Raw genomic sequence first — 22,524 nt, 5'->3', positions numbered from 1 at the left:
CTAAAATGGAGGAGAGGAGAAAGATGTGCGTTGCTTTGAGTCCCCATTGGGGAGAAAGGTGTGGTATAAATGAAGTCAATAAATAGTACAGATCTTACTCTGCTGCTGCTAGCAAGAATTTCCCCAGAGTCCTCACCTGCTAGATTAAAAAGCCCCACTGAATTTATGCAAACTGTTTTACATGCCTTTGGGGACATTCCAGATCATGGCCATTATTTGGTTCAAAGTTTCTTTGAAATTCTATCTGAATGAGATTTCAAGTTGAACTGTGTATAGGGTCAAAAGCAATTTTTGAAAATAAAATTAGTTGCAGCTAATATTTTCATTACAAATAATTGTTTTGCTCATTGTAATTTTTATTTGTGATTCACATTCTGTGGCATTTGATTTAGACTAGAGAATGTTTTATGATACTCCTGTCCATATGATATCTGTCCTACGGGTTGTATTGTAGTAGTAACCAGGATGCAGTATAGATGGGAGTTGCTCTGTTTTGAGCACTGCAGGAAGAGATAGGTTGACATGCTTTGTTCCTGATGTCTGGTTCTATAAGCATATAAACAATGGTCAAGTGTAGATGGAGCCCAATCACGCCAAATACAGTCTTTGCTGTCAGGTGGTGGCAGCATCTCTCCAGAGTCAGCATCCATAGGACAAAGCATGGATACTTCCAGGGGGGGGGGGGGAATATCTCCCAGGGAAAATTGCTGCTTGGGTTGAGAGATTAATACTCTTGCTTTCTTCATGTAGCGGTTTTCAGTGTGATCGATGAACTAGGAAATAATCAGGGTTCTTCCATGGTAGGTTATACATCTTTAGACATTTATTTCTCATTGATTACACAGGTAACACCAATGAGCCATTGATATAAATCTCATTGCATTAGCAACAGACCTGACCCCCTATCTGGTCAGGAGCTGGATTTTATAGGGTGGCTTTAGCACAGTTAACTTGACTTATAATTGAAATAGGAGAGGTGCATTGTTAATTAGCAATAGCCTGTCTTTGTGTGTGTCTGTGTGTCTCTGTTCATGTGTAGGGAGCACACATACTTTTCATCTCTTTGAATAATTCATGTCAGTGAGAGGTAGTCTGGTTTGTCCTCATTGGAACACTGTCTCTATGGGCAGCACTTTATCCTGTTCACTTCTGTTCAGGGACACTTTTGAAGCCAATACTACATCTTGTTCCCATTCCCTCTCCCCACACTGTTGAAAATCTTGTTTCTCTGAGAATAATCGTATTCCTTCGTTTGCTTAGCCTCACCCTGAATTCTATTTTCTTACTTTTCCTCTAACTTGGGGTACATTTTATAAATAGGAAAGGGAAAACCAGCCACCAACCAACCACACAGCAGTCTCAGTTTTTAATGGCATCTGTGCATCTAAATTTCCTTCCTGAGGCCTGGCCCTTTCCTAATTATGGCTTCTTAGTTTAATTGCAGGTCACACTGGCAAGTGGACATGTCTTTCATGATTGAAACTTTAGTTGTATCTGCCCTCGAAATACGCTCTGCTTTTATGGTGCACCGCCATGTGTATTTGGTACATATGGATGGTGCCAAAATATTCATGGAAATTATGTCAACACTTCCTATGAGCTTTTGTGATTTTGTGGGGGGGGGCGCTTAATGTATACAAGATCGGGCCCCAATTTTCGTAAGTTCAGTAATTTTGGCTAATGGCTGAAGTACAGTTTCAGGAATCAGCGGATCTTGGCTTGTCTTTAGGGTATGTCAGTAGCTGGTTGAAAAATTGCTTACTTTTCCTGTGCTTTCCCCTCTGAAGTGATTAATGATGATCAATCACAAACAGCTTTTGGGAATCACTTTGAAATCTTCAGATTCTGGATGCAGTATAAATACAAAATACGGCTGGATAGTCGTGTACCTCCCCCTCCCTCCCTCCCTCCCCCTCCCTCTCTAGCTTTCTCATGTTTGCACACTGACCTTATGTGTATCTTTGAGCATGATCCGACTATTCACTATTGTAGCTGTGTAAGGGTGGGTAATACCAAGGACTGATAGACCCCTCTGCATTTTCTTAATCTCTATGCCTCTCCTATGTTGATTCTCTTTCATGTGTATTGCTATGTGTCCAGAAATGAATATATCATGCCCTATATTACTTAGAACATTGCATGCTTTTTATGTTATTGACTGAGAAGTATCATATAACAACAATTTTAAAAAACCTACATCAGCTAGGGTAGCATCCACAGCAGTTGATTTTCCTAGCATGGCCTTGTTACGGTTCAGGGCCGGCATCAGCATACCCTGAGGTGGGGCAGCTGCCAGGGCTTATGGGAGGAGGGTTTCATTGTTGCTGACGCACCCTTGCATGCATCTCCCTGCCACCTGCTCGTGTGCCCATTCACTTGCAAGCACAACGCATGCTCCCAGCTTCCCAGTGTTAATGGGGAAATGCATGTGGGTGGTGCACAGCGGTGGCACTCCTGGGGGCCATAGCGGCAGTGCTACTAGCTGTATGCACCAGACAGTGCTGTCAGGCAACTGTGAGCACAGGCGGTGGGAGAGCTTGTGAGTAGAGGAAGGATGGATCATTCAAATCTCATGGTGCCCCTGGTTAGTAGAAAAATGTGTGTTTCCACTGTAATGGGTTAGATCAAAACAACCACATTTTACTCCCTTTCCTTGGTCCTCAAAGGAAGACCTTTCAGAACAATATGTCACATGGCATAGAGGGGTGCAACAAGAAGGGAGGAGTCAGCCAAAATTACACCTTTTTATATGAACTTCTATGCTTTTCATGGAGTTTGCTTCACTTGCGTAAGAGTGAGTGGTAGTCTGTGTTGGCTGGTTCCTCCTCCTTGCAGCATTGTTGCTGCCTGGCATATTGTTATGTAGGGTTCTTTGACCCTCAGCAGTAACTTTTCAGGGGCCTCAGGAGGCTGCAAGGGAGGCAGTAAAAATAAGTAGATCAAAATGAGGTAACTCTTTAATTCCAAAGCACGCAGTTTTAAATCTTGTAATTTAGCCCAAGCAAATTGATTGACTGACTGATGCATATGCCCATCCAGAGATTCAGCATGGTGTAGTGGTTAGAGTGTCAGACTAGGACCTAGGTTCAAATCCCCACTCAACCACGGAAGCTTGCTGGTTAATCTCTCAAGGAGCTGCGGTGGCTCAAGTGGTTAAGACGCTTAACTGCAGGCTGTGGAAGGTCAGTAGTTCAGCAGTTCAAGACCCGAGTTGCTGCATGACGGAGTGAGCTCCCGTCTCTAGTTCCAGCTCCTGCCAACCTAGCAGTTCGAAAGCAAGAAATTGCAAGTAGATAAATAGGTACCACTTTGGTGGGAAGGTAACGGCGTTCCGTGCGCCTTGGTGTTTAGTCAAGCCGGCCACATGACCACAGAAACATCTTCAGACAGCGCCGGCTCTTCGGCTTTGAAACGGAGATGAGCACAGCAACCCTAGAGTCGGACTCGACTGGCTTTCGAGCAAGGGAACCTTTACCTTTACCTTTGTACTCTCTCTCAGCCCCATCTGCCTCCCAGGATGGCTATTATGAGTGTAAAATGAAGAAGACAGTTGTGTTCTAAGCTGTTTTGGGTTGTCATTGGGAAGAAAACCAGGATATAAGTATATATAAATAAATATCTCAATGCTCTTTTGGGGTTCCTTGGATTGATTTGAGGTTGACACCAGTTGCAATGCTGGAATGCGACTGGGTTAAGTGACTTTTATTTGTTTCTAGCTGTAATATTCTAGGAAACTATCTTTACACACACACACACACACACACACACACATTCTCTCTTAACTTGAATGATAGTGTTTAAAGCATTCTTCAATATGTTATCTCTACTAGTATTCTAGTGAGGCCCTGATCAGACGGGAGGATTTGCCCCGCAAAATGGACGGGTTGTTGTTCAGTCGTACAGTCGAGTCCGACTCTTTGCGACCCCATGGACCAGATCCCGCCAGGCCTTCCTGTCTTCCGCCGCCCACCGAAGCCTGCTCAACTTCATGCTCGTTGCATCTATGACACTGTCTAACCATCTCATCCTTTGCCGTCCCTGTCTTCTTTGACCTTCAATCTTTCCCAGCATCAGGGTCTTCTCCAGTGAGTGCTCCCTTCTCATTTGGTGGCCAAAGTATTTGAGCTTCAGTTTCATTATCTGGCCTTCCAGGGAACAGTCAGGGTTGATTTCTTTTAGGATTGACAAATTGATGGGTTGAGGGCGGATTAAACCGGCGCGATCAGATGCCAACATCTGGCAAACGTGGCGCCCCTGCCCCCAACCCGTTGCTACTGGCCGAAAACGTGGATTTGAAAGAGACCTGCAAAAGACTACTACTTACTGGGAAACGTGCAGCATGGGCGGCCGTGTGATCGCCGATGCGTCCATATCCCGTGGTATACGAGGCCCTGCCACATTGCGCATGTGCACAACTGCAATTCTGCCTCGCCTTGCCCTTTGTCCCATCGCTTCCCCCTCGGCATGTGATCATGCCAGGGAGCAAATGCGACTCGGCTCAGAGGATCTGTCTGATCCCGATGCTGCACTTCAATTTGCTCTGGCTCTAAAAAGCTGCACTTCTGCCGCGGCTTTTCCCACTCGTCTGACCAGGGCCTGAGTAATTAATAAAACAGAATTAAGTGCTTGCAGGGAGCATAGAATTCAGAATATCTCATGTTGTTGTGCTGCCATATTAATATAGGGCTATCTAAAATGCTTTCAAGCAGACTCTTTTAAGGTTTTCATGCCTCTGTTTCCTACTGAAACCCTTAATGGGGAAAATCTGCTTTGGATGTCTTTAATGAGTTCATGCACAATTCTTTTCCTGCAAGTCTGAACTCTTGCTCACTGTATCTCACGTAATTATGAAAAGACTTTCTCTGTTTGCACATACAGTGATTTCCGGCACAGCCTACTAGGAAATTTTCCGACACCAACCCTGTTAACAAGAATGGAAATATCACATGACCCAAGGGTAAAGCCTTTCCATTTCAGGGGGAGGGATGTATGCAGAATTTCAGTGGAGTAAGTATACTCTGAATGTTTGTAATCCCACTTTACCTTTAAAATAAATACTGCTCACAGTATATTGAAAATAATTTGTAAAATACAGTAGAAAATGTTTATTTACATTATGAAACAACTAATGTCTCCATTACATAACTATCTGCCTAACTAGAGGATTTTCAACTGCCTTGTAAAATATGGTCCAGTCAGGGCCGGCCCGAGGTGTTTCTGCGCCCTAGGCGAGGTGCAGATGCCAACCTCCCAGTGGGGCCTGGAGATGTGGGGGTGTGAAAACAAAGCTTCCCAAAAGTGAAGCCCGGCGGGGGTGCACCTGTGCAACAGCGCCCGCCGACTGGGTCCCCTTCTCCTCCATCCCACCCACCAAGGGCCACCCCGGCATCTCAAACAGGGTGCCCGGGGCCGCAGGCCAAACCCCCCCCCACAGTCCTTCCCCGACGCTTACAACCCGGTGGCCCTGCCAGGGGCGGGCGACTCCTTGCAAGTTGCAGCAGCGCTGAGGGGGCCCCCGCGCTTTAACACCTTCCTTCCCCCACCACCACCCCGGCTTGGAAAGGCAGCTGATCCTTGCGCCTCTGAACACCTCTTGCCTCGAAAGCCCCCAGGGCCACCGTTAAGTCTGCAAGAAACAACAAACGAGGTCCCTCTCCACCCCTCCCCAACTCCACCCTCCCCAGACTCCACTCGCCGGGGGTCTCAGCTCTCAGGGCCTGGAGACCCTTTTGCTACCGCCTCTTCCTCCCCCCCAGGGGGGAGGGGGAGGGCGGGTGAGCTGCCAACCCCCACCACCACACACACATATGGGTCCTTCCCCGACGCTTGCAACCTGGCGGCCCTGCCAGGGGCAGGCGACTCCTTGCGAGTTGCAGCAGCGCTGAGGGCCCCCCGCGCGTGCCTTCCTCCCACCGTAACACCTTCCCCCCACCACCACCCCGGCTCGGAACGGCAGCTGATCCTTGCACCTCTGAGCACCTCTTGCCTCGAAAGCCCCCCAGGGCCACCATTAAGTCTGCAAGAAACAACAAACGAGGTCCCTCTCCACCCCTCCCCAACTCCACCCTCTTCAGGCTCCACTCGGAGTTGGCAAGTCTGAGCGCTCACCTCTCTCCGCACACACCAGCCAGTAAGTTTGTACTTTGGGCAGCCCAGGCACTAGGACCTTGTTGTGACCGTGGTGCTCCTCCAGGCTCCAACTTCCTTACAAAAGAGCTTCAGGGGGGCTGCCACCGCCGGGGGTCTCAGCTTCAGGGGGGCCAGGGGGAGGGTGGGTGAGCTGCGGTGCCGCCTCCTCTACCCCGCCGGGCGCCACAGAGCGAGAGAGGTGGGCGGGCAGAGACCCTCAATCCCCGCCGCCATTTCTCTCTCGCTGGGAGGGGGCTCAGCTGCCGCGGCGCCCTACTCCCCTCCCCAGCCTCTTCCCATGGGCGGCGGCGATTGCCCGCTGGCCACCGCCATACCGCCTCTGCCTCCTCCCCCCTGAGGGGGGAGGGCGGGCTAGCTGCAGCGGCTCCGCCTCCACCCCGTCCAGGCGCAGAGAGAGAGAGGGGGGGGCGAGTGGGCGAGCAGAGACCCTCGATCCCTGCTGCCTTTTCTCTCTCACTGGTTAGGGTGGCGGGGGGGCGCAGTTTGGCGGCCTGAGGGCCCAGCGCGCCCTAGGCAAGCACCTAGCTCGCCTAGCAGGCGAGCCGGCCCTGGGTCCAGTTAGAATCTGGTGGGCCTCCAGGAAGGAGGTCCTACCACTTCCATCTGCCTGGAAAGGAAGTACAGCAATTGACAAGGCCTCACTCCATGCCTTGTTCATATCTCTGCTTCCCTTTTCCGCTGTTTTGTCATCTAGGGGGAAAAGGATTCCATGCTGGAAGATTTTCTCTCCTCCCTCCCTCCACTTAAAAATCCAGTACTAGACTGGTGCTTGAAGCTTTTGAAATACACTAAAATTAGTGTATTTGTTGGGTCAATTACAGTCCAGTAATAGCACAGTACTTTTCCTTCTCTTCCCTATAAAGTGCAGACGTCTCACATCAGTCAACACTGAACAAGTTTTCAGTTGTTGATTTTTTTGCGTTAAGTATTTATAAACATATAGCATCACTGAGTTATTTTTGGGCTTTTCACACTTTATTCAAATCAATATTTTCCTATGTGCCTTCTCTCATTCATCATGTTCATCCTTTGATAGGTGATATTCTTGGCCATTTCCACACAGGTTATTTGCACTGGGATGGGTGCTGTTGGGATCGAAGCTGCCCCCCCCCCTACTTCCACACAGCTTTGTGATTCATTCGTGCGCCTCTTGGGGATTCCTTAGTTTTCTCCTGCCCTTTCCCAAAGCTGCTTTACTCCAAATTTTTGGGAAAGACAGTAACAAATCCTAGATGGCTGCTGTGTAGGTGGGAAAGTTCGGGTTTTCCCAGCCCTGTCCACATGCCAGCTGTTTTTCTCACAGCAACCAGTTCCTCCCCCTGCCACCAGTGAGTGTTTGATTTTTTTTAACTCAGGAACAGGAATGCAGCATTACAACAATCAGTGTCTCAGGTCCTGTGAATCCCCAGTTTTGCTTTTTTTAATTCTAGCCTCTTTCCTTGCAGAGATATAAGGGGTGGTGGTGGATATCCTCAACAAAAGGGGCTAGAGGTTGTTGCTTTTTAATAAAAGCTGGAAATTCAGAGAACCTGATACTCAGATTGGTATATGTATAGCAATGATACACTTTGCTATAACAATATTTAATTGCTGTTGTTTTTTTAGAAACAAAAACTAAAAACGCCACAGTAGTATGGATATATAGCCACTGTCAAGGGACCTAGACAGGGAAACTAGGGGTAGACCTGCCATATGGAAGCCCAACTGCCGCTGTGCTGTTTTAGCAGCCGCAGCAGTACTGGGAAACTACACATGCCTGTCCCTATGTGGAAAACATTTCTGTTTCATTTGTACATTTGCTATTTTGAAGAGTGAGTGAGTTAAGTTTTTTAAAAAATAAAAATGTGGGGGAAATAAGGCTGGGATAAAACCAACACTGCACATCCCTGGAAAGGAAGTTTCACAGTTGTCACAGCTGAAAATCCCCATGCCCAAGCCTTATCTTTGTTCTTTATCTCATCCCAGAGAAACAGCATGTCTTGTTTGAACTTAGGCAGATCATGAGAGGGAGGGCAGGAAGGTTACCTCAGTGCTTAGTTCTTGTGGCCCTTTCTTACAAACCCAGGGAAATGCTGATCGCCACTTTGGGGTCAGGAAGCAATTTTACTCCAGGCCAGTTTGGCTGGAGATCATGGAGGTTTTTTGTCATCTTATGGGTGTGGAACAGTGGTCACTGGGGGTGGTATTTGTGAATTTCCTGCATTGTGGAGGGGGTTGGACTAGATGACCCTGGAGGTCCCTTCCAACTCTATGATTCTGAAAGTTGCCACATTTTCCTGGCCAAGTCTCCTCTTCCTTTAGTACTTGCACAACAGTCGGAAATATATCAGGAGCATCTGTTTGTGTTGTTGAAGAGCGGTGAAGGGAAAAAGCTATCCTGCATCTACAAAGGCACAGCACCCCTTCCTGCTGGAATTACAAGCTGCAACCATAGTTGGAAACATTGATTTAGAATTTCACAAACCTGTTCTTAAAATCTCCCCCCCAAAAAAACCCCAACAACAAACACAAACAACCCAAAACCCTATCTAGGTATTTTCCCCTCTTTTTTTCAGCACAGCTTTGAAAGGATGCAAGAAATATAAAACAAAGGAAGGAGTGTGTGTGTGTGAGAGAGAGAGAGAGAGAGAGGGAGAGAGAAGGGGAAATAAAAAGGGAGCTTTCAGCAAGAATCAGAGACAAGAAGTGCTGTATGTTTTGTATGTGCTTTTCCTTCCCTCAACAGTTTCGCTGTGAAGTGTACTCTGGAGTGAAGTTTGCGTTTGATTGCTGATAGCCTCACGCTCTGCACGTAGCACTGTCATTAAGTCATCATCTTGCTGGCAAGGAGCCAGATCACACAGCGGTTCTGAGGAAGTCTTCCTAAACCGAAACAGCTTTCACTGATATGTGTGTGTGTGCACGCATGTGTATAAACTGCTGTACCAAGTGTGTTTACATCTGCTAATTGGAGGCTAGCTCTCGACTATCCCGAAGGAAAAATAATTAATTTTCAATAGCCTCAGATTTCAGGCTGTGACGGCAAGGCAGTGCTCTGCATGCCGTGAATAGGTTTTCAAAATGATGTGCACTTCTGTGAACATAAAGGGGAACAACTGCTGCATGCAATTTGAACTGGAAAAAAAAGAACTTTAAAGTTCAGGATTGCAGCAAAACTGTAGCGAAAGAATATGTGTGTTTGGAATTAAATATTCGTCCTAGGGGAGGCTTTGTGGCTAAAGAACAAGGCGGCACCCTTCTTACACAAGGATGAAGATCAATTGTTTCAGTAATTCCAGTAGCCTGGCAATTCCAGCAGCACCTGGCTTGGTAATTCCAGCAGCCTCGTCTCCACATAAAAGCAGGTCTGCGGCTCCTACTGAACTGAAAAAGGTCCTGACTGAAACTGAACTGAAAAAGATCCTGCAGAACTCTGCATCTGGTGGAGAAGAAGACTGCCGTATGGCTCTTTGAAATCTCCTGCTGCTGTGCCTTGAGATTTTTCGACTGCTGCGGCTGCCCCCCACCTCCAGTTTCCAGCTTTCCCGCTTTCCTCCTGGCCCTAGTACAGTCCACTAGGCCCTCCTGGCCTTAGTACAGTCCCCCCACCTCCAGTTTCCAGCTTTCCCGCTTTCCTCCTGGCCCTAGTACAGTCCACTAGGCCCTCCTGGCCTTAGTACAGTCCCCCCACCTCCAGTTTCCAGCTTTCCCGCTTTCCTCCTGGCCCTAGTACAGTCCACTAGAGCTGAGTGCTCACATCTGGCCTGCAAGTCCAGCAGCCCGCCTCGGCACAAAAGCGGGCCTGCTGCTAGTGGTGGACTGGAAAAGACTCTGGCCAGAGCATTCTGTGCCCGGGTCAGGGATTGGTGAGGAGGCTTGGGGACTGGTGGGGAAGAGGACTATAGCACGTCACTCTGGGATCTCCACTGCTGCAGCTGCCCCCTCCTGGCCCCGGCACAATCCATTCGTGCTGAGTGCTTATACTTGTCCTGGCAATTCTAGCAGCCCTGCTTCAGCAGAAAAAGCAGGCTGCTGTAGGGTGTCGGGACACCACCGGGGATGCCCTTTTGGGAAGCCACAAGGGTACCTTTAAGGTTGTCCCTCACTATCCCCCTGCTTTTGTGGGCCTATGTCTGGGGCTCGGCTGAGGGAGCATCTGTGGGGCCTAGTGGGAAGATGGTAGGGGCCTCAATTAATGTAGTGACAGGTGGATGACATTGGAAGGACTGGCCAGGTAACAGGAACACGGCCCAGGCAGCTAATGGCTGTGCCATGTTTCAGCCCACCCCCCACCCGTGGGTTTGATGGTTGCCATGTAAGCCAGCCCTTGGGTCTCTGGATGGTGCTTATAAATGCCAGATTGGAGCAAAATAAAACCTCCCTCATCCATGATCTAATCAAGGAAGAGGTAGCTGATCTGTCATGTATAACCGAGACCTGAGTGGGTGAATAGGGAGGAGTTAGTTTCTCTCAGTTGTGCCCACCTGGATACTTGGTTCAGCATCAGAGTAGTAGAAGAAGAAGAGATTGGATTTATACCCTGCCCTTCACTACCCAAAGGAGTCTCAGAACGGTTTACAAACTCCTTTCCCTTCCCCTCCCCACAACAGACACCCTGTGAGGTAGGTGGGGCTGAGAGAGCTCTCGAGAACTGCTCTTTCACGAACAGCTCTGAGAACTATGGCTTGCCCAAGGTCATCCAGCAGCTGCAAGTGGAAGCATGGGGAATCAAACCCAGTTCTCCTAGATTAGAGTTGGCGCACTTAACCACTACACCAAACTGGTGTAGACATGAGGGTTGGAGAGGGGGGTGTTGCCATGGTCTATAGGTAGTCCCTCTCTCTCTCTCTACAGGCGCCCTGTTGTCCGACAACTAGTCTGGAGTGTATTTACCTTGTGTTGGTCCAGTAGGACAGATTGGGGATTCTGGTGGTGTACCACCCACCCTGCAACCTATCAGTCTTCCTACTGGAGCTGACGGAGGTGATCTTGGATGTGATGTTGGAGTTCCCCCAGGTTGTTGGTCCTGGGGGACTTCAACATTCATGCTGTCCAGGGCATGCTATGCAGGGCGGCTCAGGATTTCATGTTTGCCAAGACAACCATGGGACTGTCCCAACATATCATCGGCCCAACACACGTGGCAGGGCATACTCTAGACTTAGTCTTTTTGGCTGGACTTGAGGATGGTGCTCTGAGTGCGGGGGACTTTGATTTAGTCCCTTTGTCATGGTCAAATCACCGGCTGCTGAGATTTAGGCTTATAGCGAGTTCTCCCCTCTGCAAGGCTGGAGAAATGCTCCCTCTAAGCTATGGAGTCTTATGAGCAAAAATTCTACTTTGTGAGCTACTGGCATTAAAGTTGTGAGCAAGCAGTTTGCTGCCTAAATTAGTTTGCTCTGGAGCCATCCTTCTCGAGCTAAGACAAAGTGTGAGCTGGAGGCTAAAAAACTGTGAGCTAGCTCTCAGTAACTCATCTTAGAGGGGAAACTGGGTGGGGGATCTATCAAGATGGTCCGCCCCTGGAGATTAATGGGTCAGGATGGTTTCCAAGGGCACTGAGGGGTTTTTCCCCCCTGGCTGGCGCTCCTTTTGAAGCCCTGGTTGCTCTGTGGAACACAGAAATGACCTGGGGAGCTGACACGATTGCTCCTAAGTGGGCTCTCCATTGTAGAGCTCAGACTGCTCCATGGTATACCCCAGAGCTGAGAGCGATGAAACAACTTAGGAGGCGGCTGGGGGAGAACTCCCAGTGATTGCAACAAAACCCTGATATGTGCCCATTATCAGGTATGTCTTGAGGCAGTGAGGGAGGCAAAGAAACAATACCTCATTGCCTCTATTCAGTTCTCTCTTTGCCACCCAGTGGAGCTTTTCAAGGTTGTCCATGGCTTATTGCATTCTAGTTCCAAGGACACCTTGGAACCATCCCTGGCCTGCTATAATTTACTCGCTGGGCACTTCCAGGAAAAACTTTGTCGCATTCGCTGGAACTTAGACTCCAGAGTTATAGCACTAGGATCAGTGGAGATATCCAGTGCACAGTCTTGTCCAGTTTTATTCGATGGGTTTCAGTTGGTACAGCTTGAGGATGTAGACATGGGGCTTGGACAGGTTCGTAGAGCCACCTCTGTACTGGATCCTTGCCCTTTTCTGGCTCATAAAAGCCAGCAAGGGAGGGATAACCAACTGGGCCAGAGAGGTTATTAATGCGTCCTTATGAGAGGGAGAGGTCCCATCCGGCCTTAAAAAGGCAGTGGTGAGACCACTTCTTAAGAAACCCTCTCTTGACCGTGAAGATCTGAATATCTACAGGCCTGTTGCAAATAATACCTTTCTCTGGCAAGGTTCTCGAGAAGCTGGTTGCCAACCAACTCCAGTCACTCTTGGATGAAACTGATTATCTGGATCCATTTCAGTTGGTTTTGACCAGATGGGGGTGTAATAATAATAATAATAATAATAATAATAATAAACAACTGGGGTGTTCATAACAAGCAAAATTATGGTTATATTGCCAGACAATTCCATTCAATCTCAGTTTATTTTCTTAGCCTCGGCTTTTTGTGTTGTGGCGGAAATGCAAAGTGTCAAATGCAAGGAATTTGAAAGGATTGTTATATTGGTGGGGTTGCAGACTAGATTTATTTATTTGTGAGCTCCGGTCTCTGGTTCCAGCTCCTGCCAACCTAGCAGTTCAAAAGCAAAAAATTGCAAGTAGATAAATAGGTACCACTTCGGTGGGAAGGTAACAGTGTTCCGTGCGCCTTGACGTTTAGTCACGCCGGCCACATGACCACGGAAACGTCTTTGGATAGTGCTGGCTCTTCAGCTTGGAAACAGAGATGAGCACCGCAACCCTACAGTCGGATTCGACTGGCTTTCAAGCAATAGAAACCTTTACCTATTCATAAAAATGAAACTAGAAGCACATGACAGGAGCAAGCCATTGATTTCATAATTCTCATATTGTTACTCAGTGGGATTTAACTGTCCTGAGCAGTGTTCCCTCTAACCTGAGTTAGTGTGAGCTAGCTCACAGTTTTTTAGCCTCTGGCTCACACATTTTTGTCTTAGCTCAGGAAAGATGGCTCCAGAGCAAACTGATTTATGCAGTAGCCAAATCGCTCGCTCACAACTTTAATGTCAGTAGTTCACAAAGTAGAATTTTTGCTCACAGGACTCCACAGCTTAGAAGGGAACATTGGTCCTGAGCACTTGCTGAGGGCCAAACCAAACATGACAGTGTCACCAGGCCCTGTGGATTCTAGTGCCATTTTAAAGCCTAGTACAGTGATCTAAAAATTCCTGATAAGGCCTGTAGCATGGCGGAATGAGATCCTCTTGCCCCCCCCCCGCTAGTGTTGAAATGGTCACCCCCACACAGCTGTTTCTGCACTTGAAAAGATTGGGGGGAGGGACAAGAGTGCCTCATCCTGCTGTGCTGCAGGCCTGATTGGGCCCTCAAAGCATTTTTAAATAAGCTGATTGGGCTTTAAAAATGGCAAATTATCTTTCCTCAGTTTTAATTCTTTTTTTTTGGTGGGGTTGAGGGAGAATACAACTTGTATGTTTTGGAGATATCATGGGGATAGCAGGTTTACGAACTCATTCTGTGACTGAATGTTCCACCAAATAAGTGCAAGAAGCATAATGGATGTTTGCCTGTCACCATCATTGCCTTTAGACCCCAAATGAAAGTCTGTCTGATTCCTGCCAAGCTTTTGGAGATGTTTAATATTGGTCTCCTGGCAATGCTGCTTTTGGAACTGTTTAGAGGCTGTGTGAGGGTTTTGTACCTGCAAGGGGGGGGGGGTATAATGATTTTGTAATCTTTTAATGGTTGCTGCTGTTTTTTTAATTGCTGAAGTTGTTTTCTGTCCTGCTTATCTACTGTAACAATACCCAGCACAAAGTTCAATAAATAATTAGAATGCCATCTTAGTCAATGCAACCACAAATACACAAATACTCAAATCCATAATTAACACTGAAAATGGGAAAAGCAGCCAACATACAATAAATTGTAATAGTTTCACAGTGCAATCCTAAACCGAGTTACATCCTTGTAAACCAGTAGGGTTAAAAGGTATCATGCTGTGTAAGATTGTGCTTTGAGTGTAATAGCTAAAACTCTTAAAAAATAAAATATTAAGCAGCAAGATAAAAATTATACAAGAGAGAGTAAAAGCAGTTTGCAGTATCGCAACAGCATTCTAAAAATCTCACCATTGCTGTAGGCCCTCTGTGTTCTAAAACCATCCATCAGTCTAAAAGGCCCTCCAGAAAAGATTTTCAGATGGGGCGGATAGATGTGTGTAAGCTGTACTAAGTGCCAGTTTTGACAGAAAGGCAGGCTGTAGAATGTTTAAATAAGACAACGTATGAAGTTGCTTTATGCCAACTCAGAGCAGTAGTCCTGTCTTATCTACTCGGTCTGTCAGTCGCTGTCCAATATCTCAGGCAAAGGCCTTTTCCAGCTATGATCTTTTAGATCTTTGTCACTGGAGATGCCAGAGATTAACTAGGAGGCTGTGCAAACGCATACACATGCTATGAAATAAATTACTGTTCCTAGTCTTGCGAATGGACCTGAGTTAGCATGCTAGCTCCTCAGGGTAGACTAACGCTGCCACAGTCACTCTTTCCATTTTCCCGTTATAATAGCCCACTGCATTTGCACAAGGTGGCTGTCTTGCTGGATTTGGTTCAAAATTTTTGTCACAACCATATTCACCTGTCATGTTAAGACAATGCAGTTGTAATTAACACTAAGTGAAGACTCAGGGAAAATTAACTAGGGTTGCCTTAGAGGAACATTTCTACATTTCCAGCTATGGAGGACTACGGAGGGCATTTGGAATGCCATGGGAGTGGAGTAGGGTTGCCAATTCAGGGTTGGAACCTTCCTGGAGATTTGGAGGCAGAGCTGGGGAGGGGAGGGTTCCAGGTGGGGAGGGACCTCAGCAGGTATACAGCCATAGAGGCCACCCTCCAAAGCAGCCATTTTCTCCAGGAGAAATCTCTATTATCTGGAGATCAACTGTAATTCTGTGAGATCTCCGGGCCCCAACTGGGAGATATGGGAAAATAGCTCTCTGCAGGTGAAAATCCTTGCATCAGTGGATATTTGTCTAGTCTGGATCCAAGCTAAAATGAGGAACTTTTCTGAAATATGTTTTAGTTGTCATTGTCTTTGTTGATTTAAAATAAAACCAATAAATGCCATATGTTTAAAACCGATTGTAATGTGAACAATCAAAGTTTGTTTGAATAAGGGTAAACCCGTCTGCCTAGTAACACCCATTTTATTGCATCTGTCCTTCAGCTATCAAAAGAGCATAATTTTGGCTTCACCATATTTGTCTGTGGTATGGTTGTAACAGCAAAACATTCATTATGAATAAATCTGGGCTGTCGTCAGACTCGTACAGTCCCTCCCTTCTCTCCTTCTCTCCTTCCATCTCCTTCCTGCTGGAACTCTCTGCTGGAGAACATCCACACCCTGTGGGATTTATTACCTTTCTGCAGGGCATATAAGGCAGAGATGTTCCGCCAGGCATTTGGTTGAAGACAGTGACGGTACAGCATGTAGTCTGGCATTCTCATACCCGGCATTCTCCGCAAGCCCCCCCCCCTTCCCGGACACTTGTGAAATCTGAAAATTTCTCACTATCTTGGAATGAATTGAATTTTGCTGAAATATGCACTGTATATTTTACTGTAGGTTTTAAACTTTTAGTTATTTATTGTATGTTCCTTTCTTTTGTAAGCTGCCTTGTGCCCTGCCCTCAGGGGAGGGTGGCCTAAAAATGTAATCAAATCAATAATGAGTAAATAAATAAATCCACATTAATAATTAATCCATGATTTGTTGTGATAGGCAAACCACAGATTGTGGCTTGTTCCTCCAAACTCTGACTCTAAACCACAGTTCAGTCTTGGTTTGGAGGGAGGCAAACAAACTATAGTTTGTGGTTCAGATGTAAGGCAACCTATGGTTTGCTGCATAAGTGAAACTTTTACCCTATGGCAACTGTTTAATATTTTATGCCAATAAAGGTATTTGTTTGTTTGTTTGCATAAGTGAAACTATTGAGCCATGTATAGAGAGAAGAGAGAGTATTCAAGGCCCAGGATCCACTACTCGTTCAAGTATTGACAAACTGATTTGTCACTACTACTGAACAGTATGTGCATGTTTGGAGTGGAAATACTATTGTTGCCTTCAGTTTGCAGTCATCCAAAGTGGCAGATATGGCCAGCAGTTTACCAACATTAAATCTGGATCACTCAAATATTTCTTTTGTTTTCATGTTTGCATTTGAGTAAATCCAAATGTAGCCCCAACAGCTAGAAGCCCTGCAGAGGCAAGTTTGATGTGTGCTGGAATCATACCAGCTGAAGCTCTGATAAAACTTTATATTATTTCAACAGGCTCTAGGAGGGCTGCAGTGATTTCCCTTCATTGTTCCAACTTTCATCCGAGCAGTGCTAGTGACCGAGGAAGTATATAATGTTTCTATGCTCCTTTTCTGCCTACATTTTGCTGCCATTTATTCTTTCTCTGTGTTTTTTTCACAAAAAGGTGATTGATCCTTTGAGAAGCAATATATCTTGTATGAAAAATATGCACGTATTGAAATATATAAATCACCTTTTCCATAGGGTCAGGACAAATAACAGCAGAATTAGAAAACAAATTTAAAGCATCCTGTTCAAATTTCAATCCAAAAAGTTTTTAAAAAATCCCTAAGTGCTAAAATCCAAACCTTAACAAACCACCAAAATCAGTTGGAATAGCATCTTAGGGGATTTTGAGAAGACATCTAGGTTCTATTCAAACAATAACTTAGTGAGAATTCTGAACACAGGCATAATGACTATACAGATCAGAAATCAATAGGATTTAAAGTGTGCAGTTTTGGCTGGATTGCACCCTTCGTTTTTTGTTTTGTTTTGCCCCAAACAGCTCAAATTCTGCCTGGAACTATTTCACTGTATTTCAGCAAGAGCAATCCACAAACAGAAAGAGGTTTCCACATGTTGGGTAATCTCTGTGGTTAAAGTTTACATCCAGAACCTGTTTTTTTTCTTGCTCATTTAAATCTCCCATTCTGATGGTCAGTTTGGTGTAGTGGTTAGGAGCACGGACTGTAATCTGAAGAGCCAGGTTTGATTCCCCACTCCTCCACATGAAGCCCAGCTGGGTGACCTTGGGCCAGCCGCAGTTCTCTCAGAACTGTTCTCTCAAGAGCAGTTCTCTCAGAGCTGTCTCAGCCCCACCTACCTCACAGGGTGTCTGTTGTGGGGAGGGGAAAAGAAGGTGATTGTAAGCTGCTCTGAGACTCCGAGTGAAAGGGCAGGGTATAAATCCAACTCTTGTTCCACTTCCTCTGAATGTGCAACAGTGCCTTTCTATAACAGAGGTACACCCTTTGTTGTCAATGGGCTTAGAAGGCTATAACTCTGCTTAGGCTGGCATTGTGAATGACTCAGTCCAACTCTGCCTCCTTGTCCAAAAGATAAAAAGAATGGTCAAGGTTCGTTCTAGTTCAGGAGCATATAGGATCACGGATCGGGACCTTGGTGGGACTTTGGTGGCAGGTGTTCTACATGGCCTTTCTCGCAAGTATTTATATCCAAGAACACCCTTTTTCAAATAAAAAAGCATCTTCCTTGTTCTTCAAGTTTCGGAATTTTCAGATGTTTGGGCTTCTATTTTATGTATAAGTATACAGAACAAAAATAAAGTGTCATATTAACTATCTGTCACTGGCATCAAATCTACAATTTCGGTTTTGCAATCTGATTTGAGTCTAACTGAAGAAAGAAACTTGCCTAACTAAACTACGGCTGCATTTTTATTTGGAGGTGGGAAGGAAGAGATATTTTACAATTCTGAAAGGTTTAACATGTGACTCCAATTGTATTTCTCTAGGCACTAGGCAGGGCTGTATGAACTGCAACTGAATGAACTTGGTAACCTTACAAGAACATTTCCTTTGTATAAATGAGCTGCATGTTGTCCAGTCTTGGTGGAAGTTATCCTGTAGTATTTGTATAAATCATTAAATTATCCCAATCATGCAGATTTAAATAAATAGTTTAGGCAGCTTGGCTCTCTTTGTTTTACCCATTCATCTAGTCAGAATGCAATCCTAAATAGTTTCACCCTTCTAAGTCCATTGAAGTCATGGGCTTAGAAGGGTATAACTTTACTCAGGATTGCACTGCCAGTCTTTTGGTCTATATTGTATTATGCAAAGAGGCCTGGAAATAGTTAGTTGTACATACACTGCAGCCTTCTTCACAGCCTCCTCACCTGGTTGTGGCACAAGGCTCCTTTCTCACTTGCCTGTCTCAGATGAGGGCCTCCCAGGGAAACTGAGGCAGTGATGGTCACTCCCTGTGTACATACCCTTGGGTATTAGATTACAATCACTATCACAGTGACTAGCAATTGTGGCCTTAGGCCTCTTCTCCTATCTCCCTAGTTGTAAAAACAGGTTAAATGAGTACGTGCTGTAAGGAAGATCTCTCCTCCCCCCCCCCAGTTCTAAATGTGTGTTCTTCTGATTCATCTTCAGTTGTGCCTTGTGGTTTTGAGGATGTTTTATATTTGGTTTTTTGTTGGATTACCCAAAAAGAGAATTGGTGGTGTGTAATCTGTTTGAACAAAAGTATTGCTTCTAAAATGTGCTTGGTTACCTCTAAAGATCAGTCCTGTCAGCAGACACGTACCACCTTATGGAAGCAGAACGTGTATATCTTTACAGAGATCTCCGCCCAAAGTCAGTGAAGTTTCCCTTCCTTGAAGGCATTAAGAACTCAGCAATTGCTGGCACTTTTGGGCACAAAATACAAGGCAGCTTGAAGGGGAAACCAGGATTGCTTGAGCACTTTTTCAAAAGAGGATGGGAGAGGAGAATTGCTCAGGCATTTGGTACCTAAAATAAATGACATCGTAGTGAAAAGTGTTACTACAGCATGAGAGATGCTCCTTCAAGTAAGAGCAGACTTCTCATGGACAAATGAAGAAAACAGGCAGAATGTTTGAGCATCAGAATTACAGCCTATTTTAAGTACGAATATTATCTTTGTTCACACTTGGGCAAACTTTCAGTGAAACAGTTTGGTACCAGACATCCAGAGCACTATAGGAAGTTCTCCTGCACAAGCCTCATTGAGACGCATGTTAAGTGTTCCAGATGCCATGAATTTCAAGGCAGCTTGTACAGGAGAATTTCCTGTAAACAGTGTCTTTCAGTTAAAAGCCATTGGAGTAGTCCCAGACTGAACATTACAGGAAACTCTTGTGACAAACCCATTTTTTTCTTCCAGAAATGGCAGCTTTGGGAGAGAGGCAATGTGAATTAGCGAAGGGGGCCTTGATTGTCTCTCTACCCTTCACTTCTCTGCTCCAGACTGACCATTTTCCCTCTCTTGCACAACGGATTCCAAGTAGTCTTGTTGGGGTGGCTGTCTTAGGGATGTATGACATCTGAGAATCAGTGAGTTGTAGTGGTTTGAGCATCGGTCCGGGACAGGGTTCCCCAAGGTGGCTCCCATGGGTGGTATCTACCACTACTTCCCATTATGTTCACTGAGCTTTTCAGAAAGTAGGCAGGGCCACTGTAAGGTAGGGCTCATTATTGGCTGCCTTCATTCAAATGAAAGAGTTTTCCACAGCTGCAATAGCAGCCGCAGCCACTGGAGGATCAGAAGGACTGATAAGGTCCCAGGCTTCCCTTAGGAAGTGTGTGATTCCATTTCCCCATCAGACCTGAGCGATTGTTGCCATAAGATTCTTTTACAAAGCAGAGGGAGAGCTTTGTTCTAGTCTAAAGATTCCAGGGAGCTGGGCTGTTCCGTGAGGGGAGATAAGTGTTCAGGAGTAGAAGCCCACATCATCTTCCCTCAGGCTTGCTGACTTCCCAGTGGCTGGACCATGCTTCCAACCAAAGAACAGTTATTACCTTGTCAGATCAATGGCCGGACTCTGAATAAGTCACCTTCATGAGTTCTGCATGGGTTGCCCTGCAATTCCTTTGCAAAACAAGGAGGGAGGTACTGCATTTGGCTCTTCCTTCTATGGCATTCATTTTGGGTTTGACTGTGTCTTCTGTTGCGCCTACTTTAGGATGGCTCCCACTACCCCTCCTAAATTTGTAATGTTCCTGAAAGCTGAAATGGGTTAGGGACGCCTGGACTAAGATGTAGAAGATCCCACTCAGCCATGAATCCCATTGGGTGACGTTGGGCCAGTCACTTTCTGCCAGCCTAACCTATTTCACAAGGTGGTTGTGGGGCAGAGAGAGGACAACCATGTACACAGCCTTAAGCTCAGTGGAGGAAGGGTGAAGGGAAAATGTGATAAATACAGATGTGTTTTCTTGTAACATTTAATTTGAATAAGACTGGAATGGATAAGGTTACTTAATTCAACCACAGGCACTTAGATAGCACTTGCTTAGTTCTCATTAATTTCTGTGGGATTTTGGCAGGAGAATTTCACCTAAGATAGTGTCAATTGCTCCTACATTAATCCTGCTTTAAAAAACCAACAAAAACAATATATGTTCTTTGCTGCTATTTTATATATTCCTGAGTTTCATGCGCTTCAAATCACTAACTTGTTAATGAAACATTAATTCACTCTTCACTAGGATCAGTCTTCTTTAGAACCATTGCATTCTATTTCACTAGAGTAGGAACTGTCTTTGTAAATATATTTTTGGTAAATAAACTCATTCATGCATAGTTTGGAAAGCTTGGAGTTACTTATTCAATCACCCCAAAAGAATAAATAGAAAGCTGTGTTAAGTTATTAAAAATAATCTTCTCCTTCTCTTTATATTTTCTCTAATAGGCTATGGTTGCTTGCTACCCTGGGAATGGAACTGGGTATGTGCGTCATGTAGACAACCCCAATGGAGATGGACGCTGCATCACATGCATTTACTACCTGAATAAGAATTGGGATTCAAAGGTAAGCTGACCCGTTTAAATGCAGATGAAAAAAGGTTGGGCTCAAAACAGCTTATTTACCAATTTATGTATCTGTTAACTTGTTTATCTTTTCTCTACTGAATTCCAAGCAGCATGTGTGATTCTCTTCTCCTGTCAGTCAGGCTAAGGTTTTAAGGTTTAGTGGAGATTTCCCCAGTTCTAGCTGAACACCCCAGCCCCTTACCTATATCATGCTGGCTGTCTCATTTAACTGTTTGTTCTCCATTCTGATACCATAGAATCCTGCCTCCTCTTCTCCATTTCAGACACTCTCATTCATCTGGTCCCTCAGCTGACTCTGCCTTTGTTCCCATGTTGCTCCTTATGCCTGGAACTACCTCCCAGAACACCTCCATGACGTTTTCTCTCTTGGTTCACACACCCACATACACACACTTTTTGTGAAGCTTTTGGCACAATCCTTTAGTTTTCATCCTCTACTGAAACGAGTTGTGAAATAGAAGGCACAGTCCTTTCTTACTTTTACTTGCCTTCCCTTCTCTTCCATTTGATGTTTTCCTTGTCTTAAATTTCAGATTGTAAATTCTGCAGAATAGGAACCTGTCATTGTTTACAGAAATTGATAATGAAGAACACAAGAAGAGCCCTGCTGGATAAGACTGGTGGTCCATCTAGTCTAGCACCTTGTCTCACATAGTGGCCGACCAGTTAACTCTGGGGGCCCACAACAGAGCATAGACACTGAGGCCTTTCCCTGATATTGACTCCTGGCAGTAGTATTCAGACTTTAATGCCTCTCAATCTGGAGGTTAGCTTGGATGAAAAAAAATTACATCCACAAAAATATGGAATCCAACTGCTGAAACAGATTAAATAATGGATGAGAAGGCAGGTTATGGTCCCATGTCCTTTGAACTATCCCCTGCACAGCAACTCTTAAAGTAAAACTTAAAACATTTGTGCTTCTGTGAGGTTCTTTTTGGGTCTTGTATTATGTATTAAAAAATTGAAACCTTGATTCATTGAGATCTAAGTTCCTCTTCCCCCTGCATACTGTATCCTCATGAAAAAGCAATGCATTTGATAAAATACCTGTTTGGGGGCTTGGAGGCAGGTTGTAATACACCTGACTGAAAAAGAAGTTGGCGTTTGATAGTTAGTAACCCTAAGGACACAATGCCAACTTTTTCAGTCAGCTGTATTACAACCTGCCTCCAAGCCCCCAAACAGGTATTTTATCAAATGCATTGCTTTTTTATGAAGACACAGTAAGGGGGGGGGGGGTCTTAGCATAGCTTTTCAAAGCCCTGAATCTGGAAAAAAATGCTTATTAACATTTTTATAGTAATGTCCAGCTCTTATGGATGCTAAGGAGGGCTTAGCATCTGCTTGAAACACGAGAAAAGCAGTAAAGGTCTAAAA

General features: G+C 45.4%; 1 protein-coding gene across 1 annotated transcript in view; it reads left to right on the top strand.

The window, feature by feature from the left end:
* Positions 1-22,524, top strand: part of EGLN3 (egl-9 family hypoxia-inducible factor 3) — a 49,394-nt gene that overhangs the window by 14,948 nt on the left and 11,922 nt on the right. Inside the window, exon 2 of the mRNA XM_015409363.1 lies at positions 21,002-21,121. Coding sequence (XP_015264849.1) covers positions 21,002-21,121 — 120 coding nt within the window. The remainder of the gene's footprint in view (positions 1-21,001; positions 21,122-22,524) is intronic.

The sequence above is a fragment of the Gekko japonicus genome, unplaced genomic scaffold (assembly GCF_001447785.1).
Source record: "Gekko japonicus isolate JY-2015 unplaced genomic scaffold, Gekko_japonicus_V1.1 scaffold724, whole genome shotgun sequence".
In the NCBI taxonomy this organism is placed as follows: Eukaryota; Metazoa; Chordata; class Lepidosauria; order Squamata; family Gekkonidae; genus Gekko; species Gekko japonicus.
This window is presented reverse-complemented; position numbering and strand designations above follow the sequence as displayed.